Below are 26316 nucleotides of genomic sequence, written 5' to 3' on the forward strand. Positions count from 1 at the left end.
AGGGGGAAACCGCAAGGCTGCTTGGCCCCAGTCCTGCGCCCTTTGCCAGCGCAGGGTGACTGGCTCAGGCAGGCCCATGCCCAGCCCTATCTGCTTCCGAGGCCCTGCGGCTTTGCCAGGGCTCCTTCCCCTTCGCCGGGGGTGTGTGTGCTGAAGCAAGCCCTGGCCTGTTCCTCCGTGCCACGCCTTGCCAGGCAGTTTGGCAAACGTCTCGGCACCCAAGTGCCACCCCAGCCTGCCTGCCTGCGGGGCTTTCCTTCCACCCCACGGCATTCGGGGCCTCCTCCAGCTGGGGCAGGCAGTTTATGCAGGGCTGGTGTGAACCATTGCTTGCTCAACAAGAGCCTGGTGGGCAGAGGGCAGGGTGCCCTGGTCTTTGGGGATTCCATGGTAGCCTTTACTCCTGCGTGCGAGTAAAGGAGGGAGCTTGGTGGGTTACACTTGGGCACTGGAATTCCAGGCTTCCTCCGGGAGTATCTGGCCTGCTAAGGAGGCTATTTCTGCACACGCAACGCATTTGTCCCTGAGCTTCATCACCACTGATTTATACAGACCTCCGCCCAGTTCCCTAACCTCTGACTCAAGTTCCTGGTCCTCAGTTTTCTGCCCTGTTTGTTTTATAGCTGCGCAGGGATTTGGACGTGCCGTCCCGGGTCTCTGTTGCTCCCCATCTCTGTGTGGTTTGCTCGCTCTCAGAAAAGCTGGTCTACTGGCGGCCATTGGTGCCTCACCCCGCAATGTGTGGCCGCACGGTTCATGGCCATGCGCAGAGCGCTTGTTCTTCCCCTCCGCAAATAACGGTCCCCTCTCTTTTCCTCTCTCCTCCCACAGCGCCGAGGAGTGCAAACAGGTTTGCTGGGCTTTGAGGGACTTCACTAGATTGTTCCGGTAGCCTGTGCCTCCTTCACTCTGCCTGTCTCCCAGGTGAGCGGAATTTAACTTTTCCTCCCAATTTCCTGTGCATGTGCAGAGAAGCTTCAAGCACCCTAGATCAAGGGAAGTAATGGTGCCACTGTATTCTGCTCTGGTCAGACCTCACCTGGAGTACTGTGTCCAGTTCTGGGCACCACAGTTCAAGAAGGACACTGACAAACTGGAACGTGTCCAGAGGAGGGCAACCCAAATGGTCAAAGGCCTGGAAATGATGCCTTATGAGGAACGGCTAAGGGAGCTGGGCATGTTTAGCCTGGAGAAGAGGAGGTTAAGGGGTGATATGATAGCCATGTTCAAATATATAAAAGGATGTCACATAGAGGAGGGAGAAAGGTTGTTTTCTGCTGCTCCAGAGAAGCGGACACGGAGCAATGGATCCAAACTCCAAGAAAGAAGATTCCACCTAAACATTAGGAAGAACTTCCTGACAGTAAGAGCTGTTTGACAGTGGAATTTGCTGCCAAGCAGTGTGGTGGAGTCTCCTTCTTTGGAGGTCTTTAAGCAGAGGCTTGACAACCATATGTCAGGAGTGCTCTGATGGTGTTTCCTGCTTGGCAGGGGGTTGGACTCGATGGCCCTTGGGGTCTCTTCCAACTCTATGATTCTATGCTTCTATAAGCTTGGGGCGGGCGCCAGTGGCTTGAATATGGTGTCTTCCTTCTCCCACTGGTCAGTTGCGCTGTCCCGGGGCATGATGGCTCTGCTGCCGGCTGACATGTTTGACAGCTGTAAACACACAAGGTGTAACCAGCTGTACGTTTGAAAAAATAATATATACTAGTTGTTGTATTGAATTGTAAATTTCAACAGAAGTAGTTCATAAAACGGAAAAAGTAGAAGACCCAGTGGATCAGTTCATTCTCTAATCAGTTTATGCATAAGGTCCATATATGTGAAAGGGTCTATTTCACCTGTCTGTTCATAGAGTCCAACAAACCACACAAAAGGTTGTTGCAGTTGCATAGAATCCTTTCATAGAGTCTAAGACAAGGATTTCCGGAATATTAGCCTTGTTTTGCCGTCCTGGGTTTCATCAGTAGTACAAACAATAGTAGTTACAGCAGCTACTACTATGCTATAAGATCCACTGTCCTGTGATATCACATGTGAGTTTCTACTACTGATGAAGCCTAGGATGACAAAACACGACTAATATTCCGGAAATCCTTGTCTTGGACTCTGTGAAAGGATTCTGTGGAACTGCAACAACCTTGTTTGATGTTTGAATGTGTTGTAAACTCCTTTTGAGATTTGTTCTTAAAAAAATAAAGCGGTATAGAAATGTAGTGGTACCTCCGGTTGCAAACAGGATCCGTTCTGGAGGTCCGGCCACACCCTGAGGAATTCGCAACCAGAGGATCGCTTCTGCACATGCACACAGTGCGGTTTAGCGCTTCTGTGCATGCGCATAGAGCGCTTCTGCACATGTGCGCACTGCGAAACCCAGAAAACTACTTCCGGGTTTGCCACATTCGCATCCCGAAGTTTACGTATCCAGAGGGATACGTAAGCGGAGGTACAACTGTAATAGTAATACAGTGGACACTCAGGTTGCGAGCGAGATCCTTGCGGGATTTACGTTTGCAACCCGCAGCGTTTGCAACCTGTTTCTGCGCATGTGCGGGTTGCGATTCAGCGCTTCTGCGCATGCACAAAGTGCGATTTAGCGCTTCTGCGCATGCATGACTGCCTAAACCCGGAAGTAACCTGTTTCAGTCTTCCAGGTTTCGGGAGTCCGCAACCCAAAAAAACGCATCCTGAAGCAGACACAACATGAGATATGACTGTAATCCCATCAGAGGGGCAAACCTGAACATACATATTTTGGCAACCGCAGCCTAGGTTTAATTGCCATTTGGCGATTAGATTATATATCTAACACTGCCTTTCTTCCTCTGCCCTTTTTTATGGCTCCTCCTCCTCCCTTTCCCAGGAATGTCTTATTTTCAGAAGAGGAAATAAAACTACCAAGACAGTGTCCCACAACCAGCAAACTTCATGGCGGCTGAGGGCTCTGACTCGCTCTGCTGTGTCCCGCCAATCCGGAAGAGACACTTTGCCGCGAGAACGAGTCGGTGAAGTTCCTGCTTGTGAGTGCGAGAAAGAGAGAGAGAGAGAAAAAGAGATAAAAACGCGAAAAAAAACCATAAAATCCCGGGGGGCACAACTTATCCGCGAACATCGATGGCTGCAACTGACCTATGGCGTCGCGGGGGGAGGGGGAGCCTGCTTTTTCAGATGGACTTGCTTTAAAAAAAAGAGAGAGAGAGAGAAAGAGGGAAAGAAAGAAAGAAAGAAAGAGGGGGGAAAAGACAAAAAAAACCATGAAAAGGAAAATAGTAATAAAATGTTTTAAAAACAACAACAGAAATATGAAACAATAGAAAACTAATTTGCCTGGAAGCAAAAAAAAAAAAAAGATGGAAAAAAAGCAAAACAAAGTAGTAAACTTTCTGTGAAATGAAAATAAAAATGATTACTTAAGGATCCATTCGGGATTAAGAAACAAAAACCAAACACCTATCTGAGAAACCCAATAGTCTGCCCTGCAGGGGATGGGGGAATGGGGCGAAGGGGCTTAGTCCAGGGTTATTGTTTTGCAAAGCCCCACCTCCCGGATTTCCAGAGCTCTGTCTCCCCTTCCCACCCCCAGTCCCAAATGAAAGATCGGGTGGAATCCCGGGGTCTTTTAGGGGTTGGCAAAGGATGACCCACAGAGAGAAGGGTTAGGGAAAACCTAGACCCCCACCCCACCAACGTGTTTGCTTACTTTGATAAAACAGTTATAATATATATTATATTATATATATATATATATATTCTTTTTTAAAAGTTGATTTGGGTTTTTTGGAAAATTTGGTTTAAATCTGTTTGGGATTTTTTTTTTTTAACCGCTTTGGAGGGGTGGGAAGGGGCTTCGCGGGAGGGGGGTCTCTGGAGGACCGAGAGAGGGGGGCGGGCAGGCTATTTCGTTAAAACCGATCCTGGCAGCGACTCCGGTGTGGGGGGAGACACAGAGAGAGAGAGGGAGTCGCGTGCCCCACGCAGACATTGAGGCAGGAAATGGGGGGGGGTTCTGTTCCGTCTGGTGTTGTAGCCATCTCGAGAACAAGATTTAAAATATTAAAAAAAAACACGCAAAAAAAGAGAAAAGAAATAAAAACAGACGAAAAAGTTGAAACTGCAGCTGTCCCAGTAGCCTTTTTGCCCTAAGGGCTTGCGGGAGCGGTTGGGGATTGGGGTGTACATTATGCCTCCTGTCCCTTTCGTCGACGGCCTTCCTGGATTTGACCGTTGCAGGATCATGAAGGGCACAGAGCAGCCCATTCTTTGAGGTTAAAGCAGTGCCCGTCCCCACATTGTCCCCTAGTTTCGTGTGGGTCTGTGCGCACTCGTCTCTATCACTTGCACGAATTCATTCCTCTGCCTTGTCCCCGTATTCAGAATCAGCCAGGCGCGCTTTGCAAGTGCCGCGGATCCTATTGCGGCCACGTGGAGATTTCTGGGTGCCCGCTTGACGACTGGGGGAAGCAAAACGTCACTTAGAGAAGGAACTGAAATACAGTGGACACTCGGGTTGCGAACGTGATCCGTGCGGGATGCACATTTGCAACCTGCAGTGTCGCGTCTGTGCACGCGCGGGTTGCGATTTGGCACTTCTGTGCATGCGCAAAGTGCGGTCGCCGAAACCCGGAAGTAACCCGTTCCGGTACTTCCGGGTTTCAGCAGTCTGTAATCCAAAAAACGCGACCTGAAGCGTCTGTAACCCGAAGTGAGGCTGTCTTGTCTTTGAAGCTTGAGTTAGTTTTATTCGGGATTGTTTCATATGAATGTGCTGCAAACCGCTCTGAGGTTTGTTCTTTAAAATATAAAGCGGTATAGAAATGAAATAATCATAACAGCAAATTTCATTGCAGAAAAAAATAGACATTCCATTGTGGCTACCCATTTGGAATTGGCTTATATACTTTGGCTCTCGAACTTAATCCGTTCCGGGAGTCCTTTCAACTCCCAAAACAGTTCGAAAACCAAGGTGCGGCTTCCGAAAAACGTTTGCAAACCGGGACACTTCCGGGTTTGTGGCGTTTGGGAGCCGAGCCGTTAGAGAACCAACGTACCACTGTATCTGTGTTTCTAGCAATTGCCTTGCTGTAGTGAGTACTTTCAGCAGCTGTGCCCCGCTGGATAAAACAGCTCAGGTCTCGCTCGTTTTGGGTGGGCAGCGACCCCCTCGCTCTTTCCACTGAGCCAGGGGAATTTGGGGGTTTCGGCTTCTGTGGGATCAGACCTCCCCTGAACTCCGTGGGGAATGACCCAAGCTCAGCGGCCGAACATTTGCCTTGCAAGCCGAAGGTCCCAGGTGGAGTTGGGATAAACTCCCCATCAGAAACCATAGCTGTCAACTTACAGACTTTAAAATAAGGGACCAGCAGCCTTGAAAATAAGGGACCTGTTCACCTGTTCCAGGCACTCCAGTCTTCCTATCCTGCAGTCTGGTCAAACTCATGCTGGTAGCTTCGAGAACACTGTCCAACCAACTTTGTAACCAGAGGTTCAACTGACTAGAATCTGAATCACATGCACCACAAGGCCTATGCAGCCTCAACTTAAGATGGCTCCCCGGCCTGGCTTTGCACTGCAAAGTTTGCAGCAGCACGTGCAACAAAATGGCGCCCAGCATTCAAAAGCTCCCTCAGCTTGCATTAACTAGCCACACACAAGGCATGCAAGCTCCACCCCCAGTCATTTTTAGACTTCTTATTGGGTGAGCAACACAGCCAAGCAACACAGTTGGAGCCTCCCTCCTCCCTGGTTGGGAGAGAGGGAGGGAGAGGAGCTGCTTCCTTTGAAATTTAAGGGACATCATTTGAGGGACATCCATCAATAAGGGACAGCAGCGGGACATGGCGCTGGAATAAGGGAATGTCCCTTCAAATAAGGGACACTTGACAGCTATGTCAGAAACCCTCATTACTGAGCAAGAGGGAGTCAAATGTATAAGGCAGCTTCCTGCGATAGAGCTTGCTTCAGTTTAGGCAGGAATGGGATGGTGCCACTGAACCGGCCCAGGAACGAGGCTACAGCAAGAGGCTTTGCCATCCTGTCGTTCCATTTGCAGGCAAGGAAAGGGCTTGGGGTGGCATCCTGGCTGTGGACCAACCAGGTAAAGCTGGGAAATGGAAGGGAATCCTCTCCCATCTCTGCTGTGAGGCGCTAGCAGCTGTCCCCATCATGGCCCTTCTCCCAGTGGCTTGTGCAAAATACCATATTTTCCGCCCTATAGGATGCACTTTTCCTCCTCCAAAAATGAAGGGGAAATGCGTGTGCATCCTATGGGGCGAATACAGGCTTTCGCTGAAGCCTGGAGAGCGAGAGGGGTCGGTGCGCTCCTGCTGCTTGTGGAGAGCTGCCTGCATGCCAAAGTCTGCACGTGCTGAGCTCAGCGCGTCCAGGCTTTGCGGACCTCTCTGCAAGCAGCAGGAGCCGGCGCTGGGCTCCCACGGTTTGCAGAGAGCTGCCTGTTTGGGGGCTTTGCTCGGGCCTCCCCCGCCCCAGCATTGCGCCTGGGGGGGGGATAATTCCCCCCCTTTATTTCCCTCCAAAAAAACTAGGTGCGCCTTATGGGACGGTGTGTCCTATAGGGTGAAAAATACGGTAAGCTCGTGCCTCATTTATTTTAAGAAAACTGGAAGGCCGGTCATAGCGCACTTGCTCTGGGGAGAGTTGTAGTTCTGGAGCACCAGCTTTGTTAAGGCTGGACTAGGAATCCGAGACTAGAGAACTCGGCTACTGATGAAGTGCAGATTTAGCTGTGCAAATGTCCAGGAAGGCATGTTGCTGTCTATAGCAAGCAGGTGGTTTGAGTCAAGAATGTGTGTGGCCTCCTTTGCACCCCTAACACTCAAGGAATGCCAGGAAGCTGTTGCTTCTTGCGTCTGAATTGAGAAGAGGCTGTTTTTGAGAGGTGCACATTATTTCCACCTTCCTGCCAAGGTGTGCAGAGGAGGGTGACCGATATAATCCAAGGGTCTGGAAACTAATGGTCGAAGGAGCTGGGTATGTTTAGCCTGGAAAAGAGGAGATAGGATAGCCCTCTTCAAATATCTCCAGGCCTGTCACGTGGAAGATGCAGCAAGCTTGTTTTCTCCTCCTCTGGAGGGCAGGACTCGAACCCGTGACTTCAAGTTACAAGAAAGGAGATTCCAGCTAAACTTCAGGAAGAACTTTTCCAGCAGCAAGAACTGTTTGGCAGTGGAACTGACCCCCTCAGAAAGGCTCCTTCCTTGGAGGTTGGATTTAAGGGATGGTTTCGTTGAGATTCCTGCATTGCAAGGGGTTGGACTCGATGACCCTCGGGCACCCTTTGCAATACTCTGATTCTGTCTCCTTAAAGGCCTTATCCCTGCTCTCCACGTCAACACTCCCAGCTCTGGCTTAATTAACCCGAACCTTGTCCTGTCAAAAGATCACATTCTTGGTGTGTGTCTTACCACCATGCTTCAGTGCAGACACTGCCAGTTTCCATCACAAATGGTTCCCATCACCTTAAGGCTGTCCATGGAGGCACAGGTTAATTCTGTATCCAGGGCAGCTGTTTATCAGCTCCGTCTGGTACGCAGGATGAGACCCTACCCGCCTGCAGACTGTCTTGCCAGAGTGGCGCATGCTCTAGTTATCTCTCGCTTGGACTACTGCAATGCGCTCTATGTGGGGCTACCTTTGAAGGTGACCTGGAAACTACAACTAATCCAGAATGCGGCAGCTAGACTGATGGTTGGGGGAGGCCGCCGAGACCACATAACACCGGTCTTGAAAGACCTGCATTGGCTCCCAGTACGTTTCCGAGCACAATTCAAAGTGTTGGTGCTGACCTTGAAAGCCCTAAACGGCCTCGGTCCTGTATACCTGAAGGAGCGTCTCCACCCCCATCGTTCAGCCTGGACACGAAGGTCCAGCGCCGAGGGCCTTCTGGCGGTTCCCTCCCTGCGAGAAGCCAAGTTACAGGGAACCAGGCAGAGGGCCTTCTCGGTGGTGGCACCTGCCCTGCAGAATGCCCTCCCATCAGATGTCAAAGAAATAAACAACTATTTTACTTTTAAAAGACACCTGAAGGCGGCTCTGTTTAGGGAAGCTTTTAATTTCTGACGCTGTATTGTTTTTGATATTTGGTTGGAAGCTGCCCAGAGTGGCTGGGGAAGCCCAGTCAGATGGGTGGGGTATAAATAATAAATTACTATTATTAATTATTATTATTATTATTAATAATTAATAATAATAATAATAATATGCATTTCCCTGGGCTTAAAAAAATGGGTCTACCATACTTTGGGCACCATGTCTTGCATGCGGGTGCATCTCAGCTTATCCCAAGGTGTAAATATCTTAAGGAATGGATGGTTTGCGAAGTTGGAAGAAGCTGTGCTTTTGGCAAGGTCTATGGAGCTGGAGAAAGTTGCCTTGGGGGGGGGACTGACTCTTCCCCCCCCCACCTGCCCCTCCAAGCTATATCCAGGTACCATTCCTGCAGTGGTTATTCTCCCTGCCCCCCCCCCCACATCAGCCACCCTCCCCTCTCACTTGCGACGGACACAGAATTGCTGGAGGCGGCAGCAGGTGCCCTGGCGGAGCTCTCAAGTTTCCCACGGCATCTCAACCACTCATCAGCCATCGCAGATCGGAGTAAACATGTTTATTTCACAGGCAGAGGTCGATCTGACCCCTAGTTGACGGGCAGAGGCCACGTAACACGGCAGTTTGGCAGTGGCAGACTGCAACACGCCCCTCACTGCCGTGGGGCACGCTCTTAGCCGACTCGGAAGGAAAGGGAGCGGCAGGAAACTAAATACCTTGGTGGTTCCAGTGGGGCAAAGAATCGCCGGCTCCTTTCAAGCTTTCCCCATGGAATGGGATCTTCCCTTCCAGCCCTCTCTCCACTGTTCCCACCTGCTTTGCCAAGGAAAGTAGAGTTCTGTGGCCTGCATGGATTCTAATTTTGGCAGGCGGGTGGTGGAGTAAACAACTGTAGAGAAGACCCTGAAGTGTTGCCCACCCAAACCCTAACCCCATCACTTTCCCTCTTGGATTCAAGCACTTTTGCATTCGTAGATTTTTGTAAAGGAAGTCTGGGGATGCTTTCTGGAAGCGCCTTCTGTTCCTGCAAAGCTTTAACATTTACAACCCCTCCCCATGCAAACGCCAGGATTCAGAAACACAAAAAGGCACATTGCCTTCCCCAAAGGCTGGCTAATAACCTCTTGCCCGCAGAGGTTTCCTGCCCAGAGAAGCTTCTCTGTTGAGATTGTGCAAAGCCTTCACCCACCTGCATTCTTGGTTCTGTTAGGCCAAGGGGAGTTTTAGTTCAAAATCCCCTGGAGGGCACAGGTGGGGAAAGGTGGAGCTACCTGCAGGGCCCTAGATGTGGCGATGCCTTCTTGCCCACAAAGAACCCATTTCAGGTAATTTCCTTGGCTCGCAGGTTCCACAGGCACTGCACACCTGCTTACAAACATCTCTTCGCAGCCACGGGGACTGAAAACCCTTCTCTCTTGCAAATAGAAAGTCAAGAATCCCAGTGCCGGAGCTGGCAGAGTGTCTCAAACTTTGCAAAAGGTGCTTCTCGGAGGAGAAGGTCTGGCCCCAATCCATGCAACCTAGTGGGGGAAGGGGGCACAGAACAGCCTCCATCTTTGGCCTTTTGGGGGCTGAAGCCCAAGAGCAGTGCATGGTTCTCTGTGGTTACTGAATTTCAGAGGGTTGGGGCTACAGGACCTTTGGGGACCCTCCCATTTGTGCCCTGCTCCAGACCTTTGCAGGGGCTCTTTTAGAAAGTGGGAGTCCTGGTTTTCCCTGCTACAGCGCTTACGCTTAAGTAAAGCTACCTGCTGCAGCCCAGCTCAACGGACTTCCCCCATCGCTGACGCAAGACCTGCCCTTGCCCTGCAAGTTTCTTGCGGCCCTTTCCCCGCACCCCTTCCATTCGACAGCTCACTTTTTTTGCAGCAATCGGAAGAAGGCCCCTATCCCGCAAAGAACCGCTGCGGCTTCTCTTGGGCTCAGCAAAAGGTTGCCGGTTAGGCTACATGATCCCACTTGGTGTCCGCTGAAGTCCGGCTCTTAACTGGGAACGCCGGGAGGCCCCAGAGCTTGCAAGTCCCTGTGGCTCTGCATCGGCCGCCCGCTAGGAAAGTGGCTAAGGCCTGGGGGTGGCAAGGCGCCCCCCCCCCGTCGCGGCTACATGCTGTTTGTGGTGCTGGTCTGCATGGGCCAGCTCTCGGGCCCGGCCAGTTGCAGGTTCTGGACTTGGACGCTCTGTTGTGTCTGCCAGAGTTGGTGCAGCTCTTTGAACTGTTCCACCATCTTGTCCTTGAGATCCGGGTGGGAGATCTGGAGGCGGACGCTGTCGGCTGACCAGCACAGCTCCCCGGAGAACATTTCCAACAGGAGACGCGCAGCTACGGGCACCACCTGCGAAGGGAAAAGGGGGTTCCGTCATTTCGTGCACAGGTGGAAAAGCAGAGCAGCCTCGCTTTCATATATGCGGTGGAATGGTAAAATAATTACAGTGGTACCTCCGTATAAGTCCGCCCTGTCCAGCATCCATTTTGGCGGACGTCTGCAGGAAACCCAGAAGTACCGGAACGCGTTACTTCCGGGTTTGCCGCTCGCGCATGCACAGAAGTGCTAAATCATGCTTCGTGCATGCACAGAAGCGCAACCTGCTCAGCGCACATGGGCAGAGTGGCGCTTTGTCGAGCGTCCTTTTCGTTGAGCATCCGAGGCGGTGGAATGGTAAAATAATTACAGTGGTACCTCTGTATAAGTCCGCCCCATCCAGCAGGGAAAAAAGGGAAAAAAACATTTCCAAAACATAAGATAAAAAATCAATACAGTGGTACCTCTGGTTAAGAACTTAATTCGTTCCGGAGATCCATTCTTAACCTGAAACTGTTCTTAAGCTGAGGTACTGTAGCCTTTAGCTAATGGGGCCCCCAGCTGCCGCTGCGCCGACACCGTATGATTTCTCTTCTCATCCTGAAGTAAAGTTCTAAACCCAAAGTACTATTTCTGGGTTAGCGGAGTCTGTGACCTGAAGCGTCTGTAACCCGAGGTACCACTGTAAAATAAAACCTACATACCGCAACAGTGTTTTGTGTTGTGCAGGCTCCTATGATGTAAGTCATGGGCCCCGCCTGCTAGCCTGCTCCCTAAAATATCACTGCTTTGCTCATATCTATATATAGGGTGCCTACATTCTGCATGTACTGGTTGCAACTATTACTTTGATAAAATACATATTTTGTTATGTGCAAATAGCTTTAGATATCTATTAGGTCCATAAATTACCACATTGCACATATTCAACACACAAAAAAGCGGCAATTTGTTGTTGACAAAGGACAGCTGGACATATAAAGGGCCCCATGACCTTCAATAGCTTAGGGCCCTGCAAGAACTCCCTTCTCCCAGAACCCAGAGAGCCTTGAAAGTAGGAGAGCAAAGAGCTCAAGATGAATAAGGAAGTGGGAGAAAAAGGGGGCGGAGAGTCACTCGGGACAACGCCATTATTCCCAGAGGCAGTGTTCCAAGCCTCTCTCTGTAAATATTGAATAAAAAGCAGATGGCAAGGACTTTTCCTTGTCTTATGCATTCCTGGCAAGCTGCCGTGAGGCTTGGATCCTCTGCCGCCTGACACCAACTTCTGCTAGAAAACCTTCATGGACACAAGTACCTCCTCCTGATTTACCGTATTTTTCGCTCTATAAGATGCACTTTTTTCCTCCTAAAAAGTAAGGGGAAATGTGTGTGCGTCTTATGGAGCGAATGCAGGCTGTGGAGCTATCCCAGAAACCAGCACAGCAAGAGGGAGAGGCTTTGAGCAGCTCTCCCTCTTGCTGTGCTGGCTTTAGGGATAGCTGCGCAACGTCTCTTCAGCGAAGCGGGAGAAGGAAAGTAAGGGACTCCATAAGGGGTAAGTCTGATCATCCGTCCTCCTCCCTCTTCAACAACATTTGATTCAGAATATTTTCTCTCTTGTTTTCCTCTTAAAAACTAGGTGCGTCTTATGGTCGGGTGCATCTTATAGAGCAAAAAATACGGTATGTGGGCGGAAGGAGATGACGGACGGACGGGGACAGACACACACAGCCCCGCCATCCCACCTGGACTGTGATCAGCTTCTTCTCTTTAGGCTTCTGGTCCGGCCACTCCTCTCCGAAGCAGAAGAAAATCTCGTAGGGGGGTGGCGTAGTGCTCTGACCCTTCTGGAACATGATAAGTCCTATGGGGAGAGGACGGGAACGACAAATATTTTTTAAAAATAAAGGAAATGGGAAGGGCCAGGAAGTACTGACGACCCGTTGGGGGAAGAGAAGAGCGCAAGGAGGGAACAGGGAACCAGAAAGGGGAAGGAGAGAAGAGAAAGTCATAGCAGAATGGTTGAAGGCTGCGAGCATCCCGAAGCGAGAACAGGTTGGCAGGGATGATGTTACAATTCCTGCTCCATGATTGCAGTCATGGGATTGTTGTCTGTCACATGACGTCGTATGTTTTGACTCCACAGAGTGGGAAGTAACGGAGACAGGATGTTTGTGTTCCTGTGTTCCGTGAAGTGGGACTATTGTCCTTTGTTCTTTCTCTCTTTGCTGTCTGATGCTAGAGAGAGAGGGAGCCACGTTGCAGTGCTCCGTGTGGGTTTATATGTAAATAAAGTAGATTAGCCAAAATGCTGAGTTGCTGAGGTCTGTCACAAAAAGCTGCAAAGACTCTGCGGATCCCCAAGTGTGCCGGTGTCTGTTGGCATTGGTCACTGTGATGTTCGGGCTGAAGAAAGCTTTTGAAGCTCCCGAACGAAAGACCAGGAGGGAGAAAACATGCTAGTCGGACATGTGTCTCAGCCAGGGTCCTACTCGAGTGTAGGCTGAACTCCTGACAGATGCAGCCTGGCAGTTTTACCTCCGCAGCAGAAAAGACTGGCTGTTGGACCAAAGGCATCCTTAGCCAAGCATCTAGCCAAATGCCACAAAACAGCAAGAAAACAACAAACATTCCCTCTCCCCATTGCCCCCAGGCAAGATGGCTAGTGCACGCCTAGCCATGTCTACTCAGAAGTAAGTTGCACAGTAGCCAAAGGGACAAAGCAAACCAGCCTCACACCAACTTGGTGCGCTCCAGGCATGCGGGGCTAAAATTCCCATCAGCCTCAGCAAAGGTCGTTCAAGGCAGAACCAAATGTACAGGAATGTCTCCACCATCATCATTTACATTTTTATCTAATAAATAATAATAATAATAATATAATAATAATAAATTTTATTTATACCCTGCCCTCCCCAGCCAAGACTGGGCTCAGGGCGGCTAACACCAGGTATAAAAACAATTGATTAAAATACAATTTAAAAACAAGATTAAAACACAACATTAAAATGCAGCCTCATTTCAATAGAAACTCCAATCAATCATCATCATCATCATCATCATCATCATCATCATCATTTTTATTTATACTCCACCCTCCCCGGCCAGAGCCAGGCTCATGGCAGCTAACACCAATAAAATCACAGTAAAAACATAATTGCGGGGGGAACCAATTTAAAATGCAGGTTAAAATGCAGTTTAAAATGCAGCCTCATTTTAAAAGTAGCCCATAAAGCAAAACCATAAGGGGAGGGAAACATAAGGGTCAGACCGAGTCCAAACCAAACGCCAGGAGGAACAGCTCTGTCTTGCAGGCCCTGAGGAAAGATGTCAAGTCCTGCAGGGCCCTAGTCTCTTGGGACAGAGTGTTCCACCAAGTCGGGGCCAGTACTGAAAAGGCCCTGGCCCTAGTTGAGACCAGTCTAACCGCCTTGCGGCTTGGGACCTCCAAAATGTTGTCATTTGTGGACCTTAAGGTCCTCCGCAGGGCATACCAGGAGAGGCGGTCCCGTAGGTACAAGGGTCCTAGTTTGACCTCACCCCTAGTTCAACCTCATAATAGAGGGGCACCCCATTGTCTCTCAAGACAGACAGATGCCAACAACATTGGCACCCCCCCCCCAAAGAGCTCAAGGTGCCTTGGATCGTTTCTCCCCGTTCCATCCTCACAACGAGCCTGCGAGCTTGTTCTGTGCTGGGGAGAAAAGCGTCCTTACTCCTCCCCAGACCTGAATTCCCAGAGACATCTGCCCTCTTCCTCTGTGCATTCGCTTGGCCCTGTGGGGTGACGGTGCCTCTGAGCATGTGCAGAGAACCGTTCCCGTTCCACCAAGCCTTTGCCCTCGCCCCCTCCTTTGGGACCAAGCGGGTCCTGGCACGGGAGGGATGGTGAGGCTGGAGTCCTTGGCCCTTTCCCTCACCGTTAAGGAAGCTCTCCAGGCTGAAGAGCTTGATCTTCTTCTCGCGCTCGATGGGATTGGGGCCCGCCAGCTCCCCGGCGCAGGGCCCCGTCCAGAAGACCTTGCACTGGCAGAGGCGGATGGCGTAGATGTCCTGTCCCTGCAGCTCCAGGATGAGGCCCCGGTCCAGGACGTCCAGCAGCTGGTGGGTGTAGAAGCGCTGCTTCTCGTTGGGCACGCCCTCCGCGCTGGGGAAGCGCACCTGCTCCAGTGTCAGCGGCCCAAAGAGCTCCACCTGCTCCTGGGTGGGCTTCAGGTTGCTGTAGAAGAGGCGGCAGCCGTGGGGGTTGCTGATGGTCAGGGAGCCCACCGAGCGGCCGCGGTACTGGAACTTGATCTCCAGGTCGGTCACTGCGAGAAGGAGAAAAGCAGCGGCAGGACAGTGTTTAGGCACTGCAACGGATCTTGTAGAAAGAACAGGGCTTACATGCAGCCTTGGACTCCCGCTCCCATCATCCCTAACGGCCTTGGACTCCAGCTCCTAGCATCCCTAATGGCCTTGGACTCCAGCTCCTAGCATCCCTAACAGCCTTGGACTCCAGCTCCTAGCATCCCCAACGGCCTTGGACTCCAGCTCCCATCATCCCTAACAGCCTTGGACTCCCGCTCCCATCATCCCTAACAGCCTTGGACTCCCGCTCCCATCATCCCTAACAGCCTTGGACTCCAGCTCCTAGCATCCATAATGGCCTTGGACTCCCGCTCCCATCATCCCTAACAGCCTTGGACTCCAGCTCCCATCATCCCTAACAGCCTTGGACTCCAGCTCCCATCATCCCTAACAGCCTTGGACTCCAGCTCCCATCATCCCTAACAGCCTTGGACTCCAGCTCCCATCATCCCTAACAGCCTTGGACTCCAGCTCCCATCATCCCTAACAGCCTTGGACTCCAGCTCCCATCATCCCTAACAGCCTTGGACTCCCGCTCCCATCATCCCTAACAGCCTTGGACTCCAGCTCCTAGCATCCCTAACAGCCTTGGACTCCAGCTCCTAGCATCCCTAACAGCCTTGGACTCCAGCTCCCATCATCCCTAACAGCCTTGGACTCCCGCTCCTAGCATCCATAATGGCCTTGGACTCCCGCTCCCATCATCCCTAACAGCCTTGGACTCCAGCTCCCATCATCCCTAACAGCCTTGGACTCCCGCTCCTAGCATCCCTAACAGCCTTGGACTCCAGCTCCTAGCATCCCTAATGGCCTTGGACTCCAGCTCCTATCATCCTTAATGGTGTTGGACTCAACTCCCATCAGCTCCAGATTCCTGTTCCTATCAGGTTGGGACTATCATCTTTAACAGTGTTGGACTCCAGCTCCCATCATCCCTAACAGCCTTGGACTCCAGCTCCCATCAGCCCCATCAGCCTTGGACTCCAGCTCCCATCAGCCTTGGACTCCAACTCCCATCAGCCCCAGCCAGCACAACCAATGGTCAGAACTGGTCAAAGTTGGAGCCCAACAGCATATGAAGCGCCACAGGTCCCATTTCTTCACTTCAAAGAATCACAGTTTCCGTAAAACTACAATCGGTACCCTCCTCTAGAGAGCAGGCGTAGCGCAGAGCAGCTGGGTGCGAGGGCTGGGAAACCCCCCAGGTTTGAATTTCGCCTCAGCCCTGGACCCACCAAAACATGAGCAGAGCCTTCTGGATGAGACCAATGGCCTGTTTGTCTCTTGTGGGGAAGCCACAAGCAAGACCAGAGCCCCAGAGCCCTCTCCTGCTTCGTGAATTTGCCCAACCCTCTTTGAACGCCTTCGGAGTCGCTGACCCTCACTGCCTCCCGTGGGAGAGAGTCCTGGGCGTCAGTTTTCCCTTCTGAGCTATGGGAATAATAATACTGCGTTTGCCATAAGAGAAGGCACAGAGAAGTGCTTTGCAAACGTTGGAGGGGCTCCAAACATCCGCGGCGCCATCGAGCGTGTCACAGAAATTGTACGAGGGGGAAGCACTGGTGGAACCAAAGAGGGAGCAATATAAGAAAACAAGATGGCAGCCCCATTCCCTTCCAGCCCCTAATCCAGGGGTGCCCAAACTTTTTCCAAAGAGGGCCAGATTTGATGAAGTGAAAATACGTGAGGGCCAGCCAAAGTTGTTGACCTTTTTGTATAGGATTGAAGTCGCTGAGCTTTCCCCCCCAACTTTACCCCAAAGTTGTTGACCTTTTCCTAGGATTCAAGTTGTTGAGCTTTTGGGGGATTTTACCCCGGGAAATAAATAAATTCCCAAAGGGTTTCGCGATTCCCGCCCGCCCTCCCACTTCCTCCCCGCCGCGGGACGGATCCTTACGTGGCAGCATGTGGGGGCTGATCAGCAAATCCGGGATGAACTGTTCCATGGGCGCCACCGGGCAGCCCCCTGGGCGCAGCGGCTCCAGGTCCGCCGACATGGGGACATCCCCTGGAACGAGGGGCATCGCTCCGGCCGGTTCGGCAAAGTTGGGCGCGGCGGGCTCCCCGCCTACCGCAAAAGCGCCGACGGGCGGAGGCGGAGGGGGAGCGTTCATGCGCGCCACGTGGGGGAAGGATCCGTTGGCACAAGCGCCGGGGTACGAGGCCTCCTGTTTCAGCCACGGGTAGGGGGGCAGGGGCTCCATGCCGTGGGACGGATCTGTGGAAACGAGAGCCAAGCGCGTATGAAATGTCAGGAAGGGATCTCAGGGGCAGGTAATAATAATAATAATAATAATTTATTATTTATACCCCGCCCATCTGGCTGAGTTTTCCCAGCCACTCTGGGCGGCTCCCAATCGAGTGTTAAAAACAATACAGCAGTAAATATTAAAAACTTCCCTGAACAGGGCTGCCTTCAGATGTCTTTTAAAGAGAAGATAGCTGCTTATTTCCTTCACATCTGAAGGGAGCGTGTTCCACAGGATGGGTGCCACTACCAAGAAGGCCCTCTGTTTGGTTCCCTGTAACCTCACTTCTTGGCTCAGTACACATGAAGGAGTGTCTCCACCCCCATTGTTCAGCCTGGACACTGAGGTCCAGCTCCGAGGGCCTTCTGGCGGTTCCCTCACTGCGAGAAGCCAAGTTACAGGGAACCAGGCAGAAGGCCTTCTCGGTAGTGGCACCCACCCTGTGGAACACCCTCCCATCAGATGTCAAGGAAAAAAACAACTGACTTTTAGAAGACATCTGAAGGCAGCCCTGTTTAGGGAAGTTTTTAATGTTTGATGTTTTATTGTGTTTTTAATATCCTGTGGGAAGCCACCCAGAGTGGCTGGGGAGGCCGGGCCAGATGGGTGGGTTATAAGTAATAAATTAATAATAATAATAATAATAATAATAATAATAATAATAATAATAATAATAATAATACTTCTTGAAGGTGGGATGTCAATGCAATACAGTAAATAACAGGGCCTACTCACCGCTTGTAAGGTCTCCTATGCAGTGCAAGAATTTATGGACGTTTCTTGAGATGGTAATGTTGAAAATGACCATCAGGAGTGTGCAAGAGCAAAGCGTCACTCCAACTGGGTTAATGATCCATCCCTGTGCCCCCCCCAGCCCCCTCCCATCCCAGCCGCCTCCCCCTCTGGCACTCTGGCACCCACCTGCAATTTGTAGCGTTGGCATCATTTTCTGCAACTGCAAATCAAGCAATCGGTGTTAGTGGCGGCGGGAAAGACCTTGAGCCGAGATCCTGCTGGGGCACCCATGTTTGAAGACACCCTGGGCATCCCCAGGAAGCAGTACTAACCTCCCCTTGCACCCCAGTTGGACCCCCCTCTCTAGCTGAGATTCCTGCATTGCAGGGGGTTGGCCTAGATGACCCTAGGGGGTCCCCTTGCAAGTCTGCCATTCTACAAGCTACTGAGCTCACTTTGCTGGGCCTCTTGGGTTTATCATCATGCAAATCCAGGACTGCAGGGAGGCACTACAAATCCTCTAACGCAGCAGTTCTCCACTTGTGGGTCCCCAGATGTTGTTGGACTACAACTCCCATCACCCCTGAGCTCTGGCCTTGCTAGCTAGGGGTGATGGGAGTTGTAGTTCAACAACATCCGGGGACCCACAGGTTGAGAAAGGCTGCTCTAACGGGAGCTGCGTGACGACAGCCTTGCATTTCTATTTATATAGGAAGAAACAAATCTCTCTGTGTATACCGTATTTTTCGCTCTAAAAGACGCACCAGACCATAAGGCACACCTAGTTTTGGGAGGAGGAAAACAAGAAAAAATTATTCTGAATCCCAGAAGCCAGAACAGTAAGAGGGATCTGGCTTCTGGGATACCATGTGGCAGTTCTGGCTTCTGGGATAACCGCACCAAGCCTCTTCAGGGCAGCGGGATGAAGGCTCCCCCTGCCCAAAGAGGCTGCGCAGGGCTAAAGCAGAAGCCAGGACGACGCGTCGCTGAAGGGGCGCTGCGCAGTTCCCCCTCTCTGAGAGGGAGAATTGCTCAGCGCCCCTTCAGCGAAGTTGGAGAAGGAACAGAAGGAGACCCTTCTGTTCCTTCTCCGACTTCGCACGACAGCCGCTGCGCAGAGAGGGAGAGCTGCGCAGCGCCACTTCAGCGAAGCAGGAGGAGGAACAGAAGGGGCTCCGTTCCTCCTCCCGCTTCACTGAAGGGGTGCTGAACAGCTCTTCCTCTCTGCGCATGGCCATTCACTCCATAAGACGCACTCACATTTCCCCTTACTTTTTAGGAGGAAAAAAGTGCATCCAATGGAGCGAAAAATACGGTATATGTAATATCTAAGCAATGTACACATTGCGTACAATACAAAAACAATAACACAGCCCTAAGGATAATAAAAGCACAACATGGAAAACACGCAAAGGCAAATTAAACGGAGTGTCAGGATAAACCAGTGTCCAAACCAGCCTTTGGAGCCTGGGAGGGGATGGCTATGAAACTGCTGGGAATATCTCCTCCCACATCTGCAGCTTTCAAAGTGGAGAAGGAGCCTGGACCAAAGGGCAGCGCCAAGAAAAATGGTGGTAAGTGGAGTTGCGGAAACTTCACCCAGATCTCCTGCTGGTGGGTCTCTTAGAAAGTAGAATCTTGGACCAGGAGGGACCTTGAGTTTGGAAACCCAACCCAGCAGGGGCAGCTCATCTGTCACCTATCCTCCCGATGTTGTGGGACTCCAATTCCCATCACCTCCAGGGATGATAGGAGTTGTAGTCTAGCAAAAAAACCAAAACACGCCCAGAAGGGCTGTTAGCTCTCCAGCCTCCCACATGCAGGGTTAATTGCTCAGAGGTGAGAAAAACCTTTATCTGCAGAACGCGGGAGTGAGGAACTGAAGGAACGGGATGACTGTCCTTTGAAAAATAAAATCCATGCAAACTTCGAGACTCTGGGCAGCTAAGCATTTCCTTCCATCTGCTAGAACATGGGCAGAGGTCCAACTACCACATGCCAATGTCTGCAGTTTCCTCAAAGGATGAAAAATGATCAGACAGAGAAAGCGAGTAGGTCATTCTTCCTTACCTCCTCCTCTTCTTCAGGGCCGATGTTCTCATCTCCAGCGAAAGGCTCTGAGGGAGGGGGGGAAATAAATGTTGTACGTTCCCCAGAGCCTCTTTCTTGAGCTTTACATGTCCCCCACCTGAATTATTCCCCCCCCCAAATATAAAAACAGAAATGTTTACAGCACAGGGGTTGTGAGGAGAGGACTGACTCTCAAAACTATGGCAGTATCTGGGAGACTTTTGCAAATCATGTGTGCATGCGAGAGAGAAGGAGGGGAGACTGGGAGACTTGTTACCAAACTTGTCTTCAACAAATTCATAGCGACTGCAGAAAATGAATTTTGCTGAAGGGCTGGAGAGGCGAGGAAGCAGGCGCGAGGGGCCAGCTCAAGTCATTTGGGCGCCAAGGAAGATGCGCCATGCAAGATGCTCTCGCCCACTCGGGCAAAGGCAGGCGGGCAGCTTTCAGGGGCATGGTGGCTACCTTGAGCTGCTTGACTGGGGAGGAAACCTGCTGTCCCCCAGCTGAGCGAGCCCCAATGCCTCTTGCCATCATGTCCCCCAGCTGAGCAGCTTAAGGAAGCCCCCATGTTCCTCCAGAGCAATATGGGGGCTTGCTTGCCATATAGGGCTGGGCAATGCATCCCGGCTGCTTCCTCCTTCCCTATGGTGGGAAGATGGAGGAGGCAGCCGAGATACATTCCAGAGATTGTGACGTATCAGCACATCGCCCTGTGAGCCGTATCACAATGTTGAAAACCGGATATTCCCCGGCCCTAGAAGCAATCGCATCCCTGACCCACCCCTCCAAGAATGGAAGGAAATATGTCTGTGGTTCCAGATGCAATCTATATTTGTTCCAAACTTTATATAATGCACCTCTTAATATATGACTTGTAAATTCTTTATTGACTTTTACTTTATCAGAATTAAGATACGCATGCCATCCGTAGCTATTATTAAAACTTTCAAGATCCAATATCTTAGTTTTTTCCAATCTAACCCAATCTCTTACCCAAATGAAACATTCTGCTTCGTAATATAATTTTAAATTTGGCACTGCTAATGCTCCCCTTTCGTTTCTTCCTGTCAATCATTTATATTTTATCCGCGGTTTTTTTCCTTGCCATACGACTCTCGTTAGATCTTTCCTCCCTTCTTTAAAGCAATTCTCTTTATTCATAATTGGTATCGTTTGGAATAAATACAGCATTTTTGGCAGGACATTCATGGAGTCTTTCCCCCATATTTATTGAAAACCAAAAAATAAATAAAAGAATGGAAGGAAATAAGACCACGCCGTTGTTATCTGTGGGGCACATGTTCAGGGCCATCTTAAGCATATCTGGTGCCGTGGTGCGAAGATCCCTCCGGTGCCCCCCATTTTCCAGAGTTGCCAACATTTTTTTAGGGAAGACGGCACTGCTGGCGATGCACCCAGTTTTGGGGGGCTGGAGGAATTGGGCAGCGGCTGGAGGGCAGCTCCTACGGCGGGGAAGAGGCGGAGGCTGGATGCGGCGGCTCCCGGCTCAGCTGGACGCTTCGTGCCACGGTGGCCACGGCAGACGGAGGCTCCGGGCGCAGCGCTGCTTCGGCAAGGCGCGCCAGGGGCGGGCGAGGGCGGTGAGCTGATGCCGGGAGGCGCAGCGTCCAGCCTCTGCCTCTCCAGAACTTGGTGCCCTGGCGCCCTGCGCCACTAGCCTCTATGGGTAAGACGTCCCCACTGCTGTGCAGGTCAAGCAGGTTTCCACAGGGCTTCAAAAACCAGCCGGACCTGTTTGACCAGCTATGGCAAGGGGGCAAAGCAGCCAAGCATCTCGCAGGCAACACATTCGGCTGCCAGGGGGTGGCCGGGAGGGGCATGATGGGGTGTTTGTCTGTCTTCCAGACCCGGCAGACGGACAGCTTCCCGCTTTTCCTTCGGGGAAGGGTGGGGAGAAAGGGCGCGGGAAAGGGCTCTTTTTAGGGAGCAGCAGGAAAGTTGGGGTTTGCAAGCGCACAGGGGGTGGCTGGTACCTCCGTTGGGCTGTGGGGCATCGCAAACCTCGTAGATCTTGAAGGCCTGCATGGGGGTGTCTTTGGTGCCATCGTAAATCAGGTTAAACTCTCGGCTCTTGTTGAGGGCACAGCGCAGATTGGCTTTCCACTTAGCAGGGTCCGGCTCGTCGACGCCTTCGTTGTATTTGCCCGTCTCTTTGGCCCAGGCCTGGGAAAAGGACCGACAGGACACAGGGCAGGGGAGATTTAGAGCACCACCACCTGAGAGCGCCCGTTTTAAGGACCGATATCCAGTGCCACCCTCGCACATCCCCACATACAACAGTGGTAGAATCAGTAACAATACGGTAATTTGTAATTGTTAATGGTATTTCTGGGTCGTTTGGATGATGATGATGATGATTTTCATCTTTTTTTATTGGTTTTCACCTATTACATCACAATACAGATGTACCGAAACCAATACCATTTCCTCCCCATTCCCCCATACAGGCAGCCCTGTTCAGGGAAGTTTTTAACGTGTGATATTTTACTGTATTTTTGGTTTCTATGGAAGCCGCCCAGAGTGGCTGGAGAGGCCCAGCCAGATGGACAGGGTATAAATAATAAATAATTATTATTATTATTATTATTATTATTATTATTATTATTATACCTTTACATTTATATTTCCTCAATCCATCATATTATTCTTTTCTCCCTCCTCCCACTCGATTTCCTCCACATTATACAATTTACAATAATCTTTGCATTCTACAATCTTCTCAAATCACCTATATATTCTTATTATCTTTCCTTACTAATTTTTCTTCCATCCAGTACTTCGCATTTTAATCCAGGCATATTAGCATCTCTCTTTTTTTGTGAGCAATTTTTTTGCCATATATTCATCAAAACATTTCCACTCCTTTTTTAATTTTTGATTCGACTGATTTCTTCTTATAGCAGTTAATTTTGCCAAAATTAAATATTCATTTAGTTTACAAATCCATTCCTCCTTTGTGGGTATAGTTTGTGACTTCCACCTTGCAGCAATCTCTATTCTAGCAGCTGTACTTGCATATAGAAAAATTCTCTCTCCCCCCCCCCCCCGTGGTATCTCATCATCTATCAATTCAAGGAGATATGTCTCTGGTTTCTTTGTTATTGATATTATCAGCATCTTCTTTAGTTCTTCATGTAAATTATTATTATTAATTATTATTAATTATTATTATTATTATTATTATCCATCTCACCTTTGTCCCAGAAAGGGACTCAAGGCCGCTTACGAATTAAAAACCACACAGATAAAATACAGAAAGCCAAAAAATAAATAAATAAAAATGCAGAGAAGATTGTTAAAAAATAATTAAACTCTAATCAAAGTAAAACAGTATAAAAAACAGTATCTACCACCATCATTCTGTATTTTTGTTATGGCGTTTTACACTTTTCGTACTTCTAAATCAGGTTGCTTACCACCCTGATATTTTATATGAGGAGCGAACTGTAAATATGCTTATCGGTAAACAATTTTCATTTATTTTGACACCGCCGTTATATTAATGCCTGCTAGAGGTACGCTAATGTGCTTTCTCCTTTATGTATTTATAATTGTCAACATATTTTGCTTATATGTTTTCTAAAAATGCAATTTCCCTTTTTAAAAAAATGCAGTAAGAATTTATAGAAGCGTATGAAGTGCCAAACCACATAACTCTAACCCCTTGTATTGTTTATATTCAAAAACGATATCCATGCTACCTTTCCAACCTGCCTGGGCTGCAGATAAATAAAAATATAAGTATACTTATGAATATTTTAAAGAAAGCAATAAAGAGGTAAAGCAAGATCTAAATGGCAACATCATAGAGAGCCGTTGGAGGAAAGTTTCCCCCAGCGAACTCTAAAAACTCTGCAGAATAAAATAACCTTTTTTTTTAATGCCCTGCAAGGACCTGACCAGGTGAGTCCCCTTCATGGGGAGAATTCTGCAAAATGGCGGCTGCTCCGGAGAAATCCCCCCTCCCGTTCCTCGTTACCATGGCAACCCTTCGGCCCAACCCCAGAGCAGCCTTGCCCAACCTGGTGCCCTCCAGATGTTGTCGCCAGGCTGTATCTCCCATCAGGCACCACGGAGACCCCAGCAACATCTGGGGGCTGCCTGCCTGCGGGACCCCTCAGCCCCACATGAAAAAGAACACTTTTGAAGTGCCCATGCGCTCCTCGTTGCCACATGGCGCACTGCGCACTATACCCAAGCAGGGGCCATCCTGTAAGAAAAAAAATCCCTCCATTGTGAGGTGAAGAAGCATCTCTTCCAATTGGGCGCCTGGCAACTTCAGTATTTTGCATAAATACCTGAGCAAATGAAGTGACAAATTAATTGGCGTTTGGTTTTCTAGTCCGATGATCTAACCCAGTGTTTCCCTGTTCAGGGAAGTTTTTAATGTGTGACGTTTTAATGTATTATTTTTTAAGCGTTTATTAATTTTCCAATAAGAACATCTAATTAACAGGTCAAATCAAATGCAATGAAAATAAGAAACCCCCCCAAAAAAGTCCAATTGTCTTCCAAATTATAATCTTAATTTTTTTGGCTTCCCCCAGTCTTCCCACCTTTTAATGTATTTTTAATCTTTGTTGGAAGCTGCCCAGAGTGGCTGGGGAAACCCAGCCAGATTGGTGGGGTACAAATAAATTATTATTATTATTATTATTATTATTATTATTATTATTATTATTATTTCCCAAACTTCGGTCTCCAGCTGTTTTTGGACTACAAGTTGTAGTCCCAAAACAGCAAGGCCCCCCAAGTTTGGGAAATACGGATCTAACCATGTTTTGTTGCATTTATACCCCAACTTTTTCTCCCCCTCCTTGTTTAATCGCCGCAACAACCCTGCAAGGTGCCGACAGCCAGCGTCAGGCTCCCGAGGGCAAGTGGGGATTCGAACCCTGGTCTCCCAGGTCCTGATCTGACACTTAGGGCCCTCGTATCTACGGGACACCTCTCCTGGTCATAGCTGTCAACTTTTCCCTTTTTTAAAGGGAAATTCCCTTATTCCGAATAGGATTCCTCGCAAGAAAAGGGAAAAGTTGACAGCTATGCTCCTGGTCTGCCCCGCAGAGGACCTTAAGGTCAATGAATAACCATAGTTCAGAGGTCCCTGAGGAAGTCAGACTATCCTCCACCAGGTCCAGGGCCTTCTCAGTGGTGGCTCCGATTTGGTGGACTGCTCTGTCCCATGAGACTAGGGCCCTGCAGGATTTAACCTCCTGCAGGGCCTGTAAGGCAGAGCTATTCCACCTGGCTTTCAATTTGAATTCAGCCTGATCTTTTATTTCCCTTCTCTTCCCTCCCCTTCCCTTTTTATGAATATCACCCACTCTGAGACCCCGCAGCTAAGTCTCCCCTGGCCTCCTCGCTGGCCCAAGTGGGACCAATTCAGCCAGCTAGCCCTGGGGATTATCGAATTGATTTTTGATTTTTTTTTGTTATTCATGTTTTTACACTGTATTTTATGCTGCTTTTAAGTGTTTTAAATTTGTTGTTAGCCGCCCTGAGCCCAGTTTTTGAACCGGGAAGGGCGGGGTATAAATAAAAAATTATTATTATTATTATAAGCCAGCGTTTCCCAAACTTCGGTTTCCAGCTGTTTTTGGACTACAAATCCCATCGTCCAGTGGTCAGGAATGATGGGAGTTGTAGTCCAACAGCAGCTAGAGACCCAGGTTTGGGAAGCACTCTAAGCCAAGCTGGTTTAACGGTTGCAGCCCTAATTCCTACTTTTTTAAAAAAGGCACTGTTATGTGGGATATAGCAGGGAATTTTAGCTGGCAAGCTAGGTCTCCCCCTCTTCACGCACCTTGAATATGGTGTTTTCGTCGTCCTGGCTGGGGATGTGGCGGGTGGCGTGGCGCCAGGGAATGAAGAAGCGCTTTCTCTCGGCGTCCACCCAGCGGAGTCCCGGGTACTGACCGCTGTTGACTTGGGTCACCAGCCAGGGCTTCAGGCGGACGCGGCGGGGATGAGAGCTCATGGCGGCGTCACCGGAGGGACGACTGACCGACCGCCTGACCTGCAAGGAGAAAGCAGAATTGGTCAGGAAGCGCATGGCCTCCGAGAGGAAACACACTCACGACATTATGGTTTGATCGCTGCATTGCGCTCTTTCTGGGGCTTCCCTTGCATTCGATCCGAAAGCTGCAGGGAATACAGAATAATAATAATAATAATAATAATAATAATAATAATAATAATAATAATAATTTTTATTTATATCCCGCCCTCCCCAGCCGAAGCCAGGCTCAGAGCGGCTAACAACAGTAAAAATAGCACAATTTACATAAAATCACAATCAATTAATTGAAATACATTCTAAAATCAATTCATTCTAAAATCAATTCATTCCCCCCCCCCCATTTTTTTTATTGATTTTCACATTTATCACATACAAAGGAAACAAGAAAGAAAAAGAAAGACATGGTGATTTTCTTGAGTCAAAATGAGAGTACCCCTAAACATTTTTTAAGGGAGAAAAAAGCACTGGGTATATACAGAAGCCAATTTTATCTCCCCAAACCACCCACAGCACTATCAA

The 26316-nt window shown here is 49.7% G+C and overlaps 2 protein-coding genes across 4 annotated transcripts in view; one reads left to right on the top strand and one right to left on the bottom strand.

The window, feature by feature from the left end:
• Positions 1-3820, top strand: part of TNPO3 (transportin 3) — a 46133-nt gene extending 42313 nt beyond the window's left edge. For both annotated transcript variants that reach the window (XM_081926880.1, XM_081926881.1), the window contains exons 22-23: positions 832-924; positions 2867-3820. In XM_081926880.1, the coding sequence (XP_081783006.1) occupies positions 832-892 (61 nt within the window). In that variant the 3' untranslated portion in view covers positions 893-924; positions 2867-3820. The remainder of the gene's footprint in view (positions 1-831; positions 925-2866) is intronic.
• A 5746-nt stretch (positions 3821-9566) lies between these two features.
• The window catches only part of IRF5 (interferon regulatory factor 5), a 44055-nt gene continuing 27305 nt past the window's right edge, over positions 9567-26316 (bottom strand). For both annotated transcript variants that reach the window (XM_081927154.1, XM_081927155.1), the window contains 8 exons: positions 25582-25794; positions 21749-21938; positions 19752-19798; positions 17868-17901; positions 16595-16915; positions 14268-14657; positions 12093-12211; positions 9567-10398 (listed from right to left, as the gene is read on the bottom strand). In XM_081927154.1, coding sequence (XP_081783280.1) covers positions 10165-10398; positions 12093-12211; positions 14268-14657; positions 16595-16915; positions 17868-17901; positions 19752-19798; positions 21749-21938; positions 25582-25755 — 1509 coding nt within the window. In that variant the 5' untranslated portion in view covers positions 25756-25794 and the 3' untranslated portion in view covers positions 9567-10164. The remainder of the gene's footprint in view (positions 10399-12092; positions 12212-14267; positions 14658-16594; positions 16916-17867; positions 17902-19751; positions 19799-21748; positions 21939-25581; positions 25795-26316) is intronic.

The sequence above is a fragment of the Podarcis melisellensis genome, assembly GCF_964234715.1.
Source record: "Podarcis melisellensis genome assembly, chromosome: 10".
Taxonomy (NCBI): Eukaryota; Metazoa; Chordata; class Lepidosauria; order Squamata; family Lacertidae; genus Podarcis; species Podarcis melisellensis.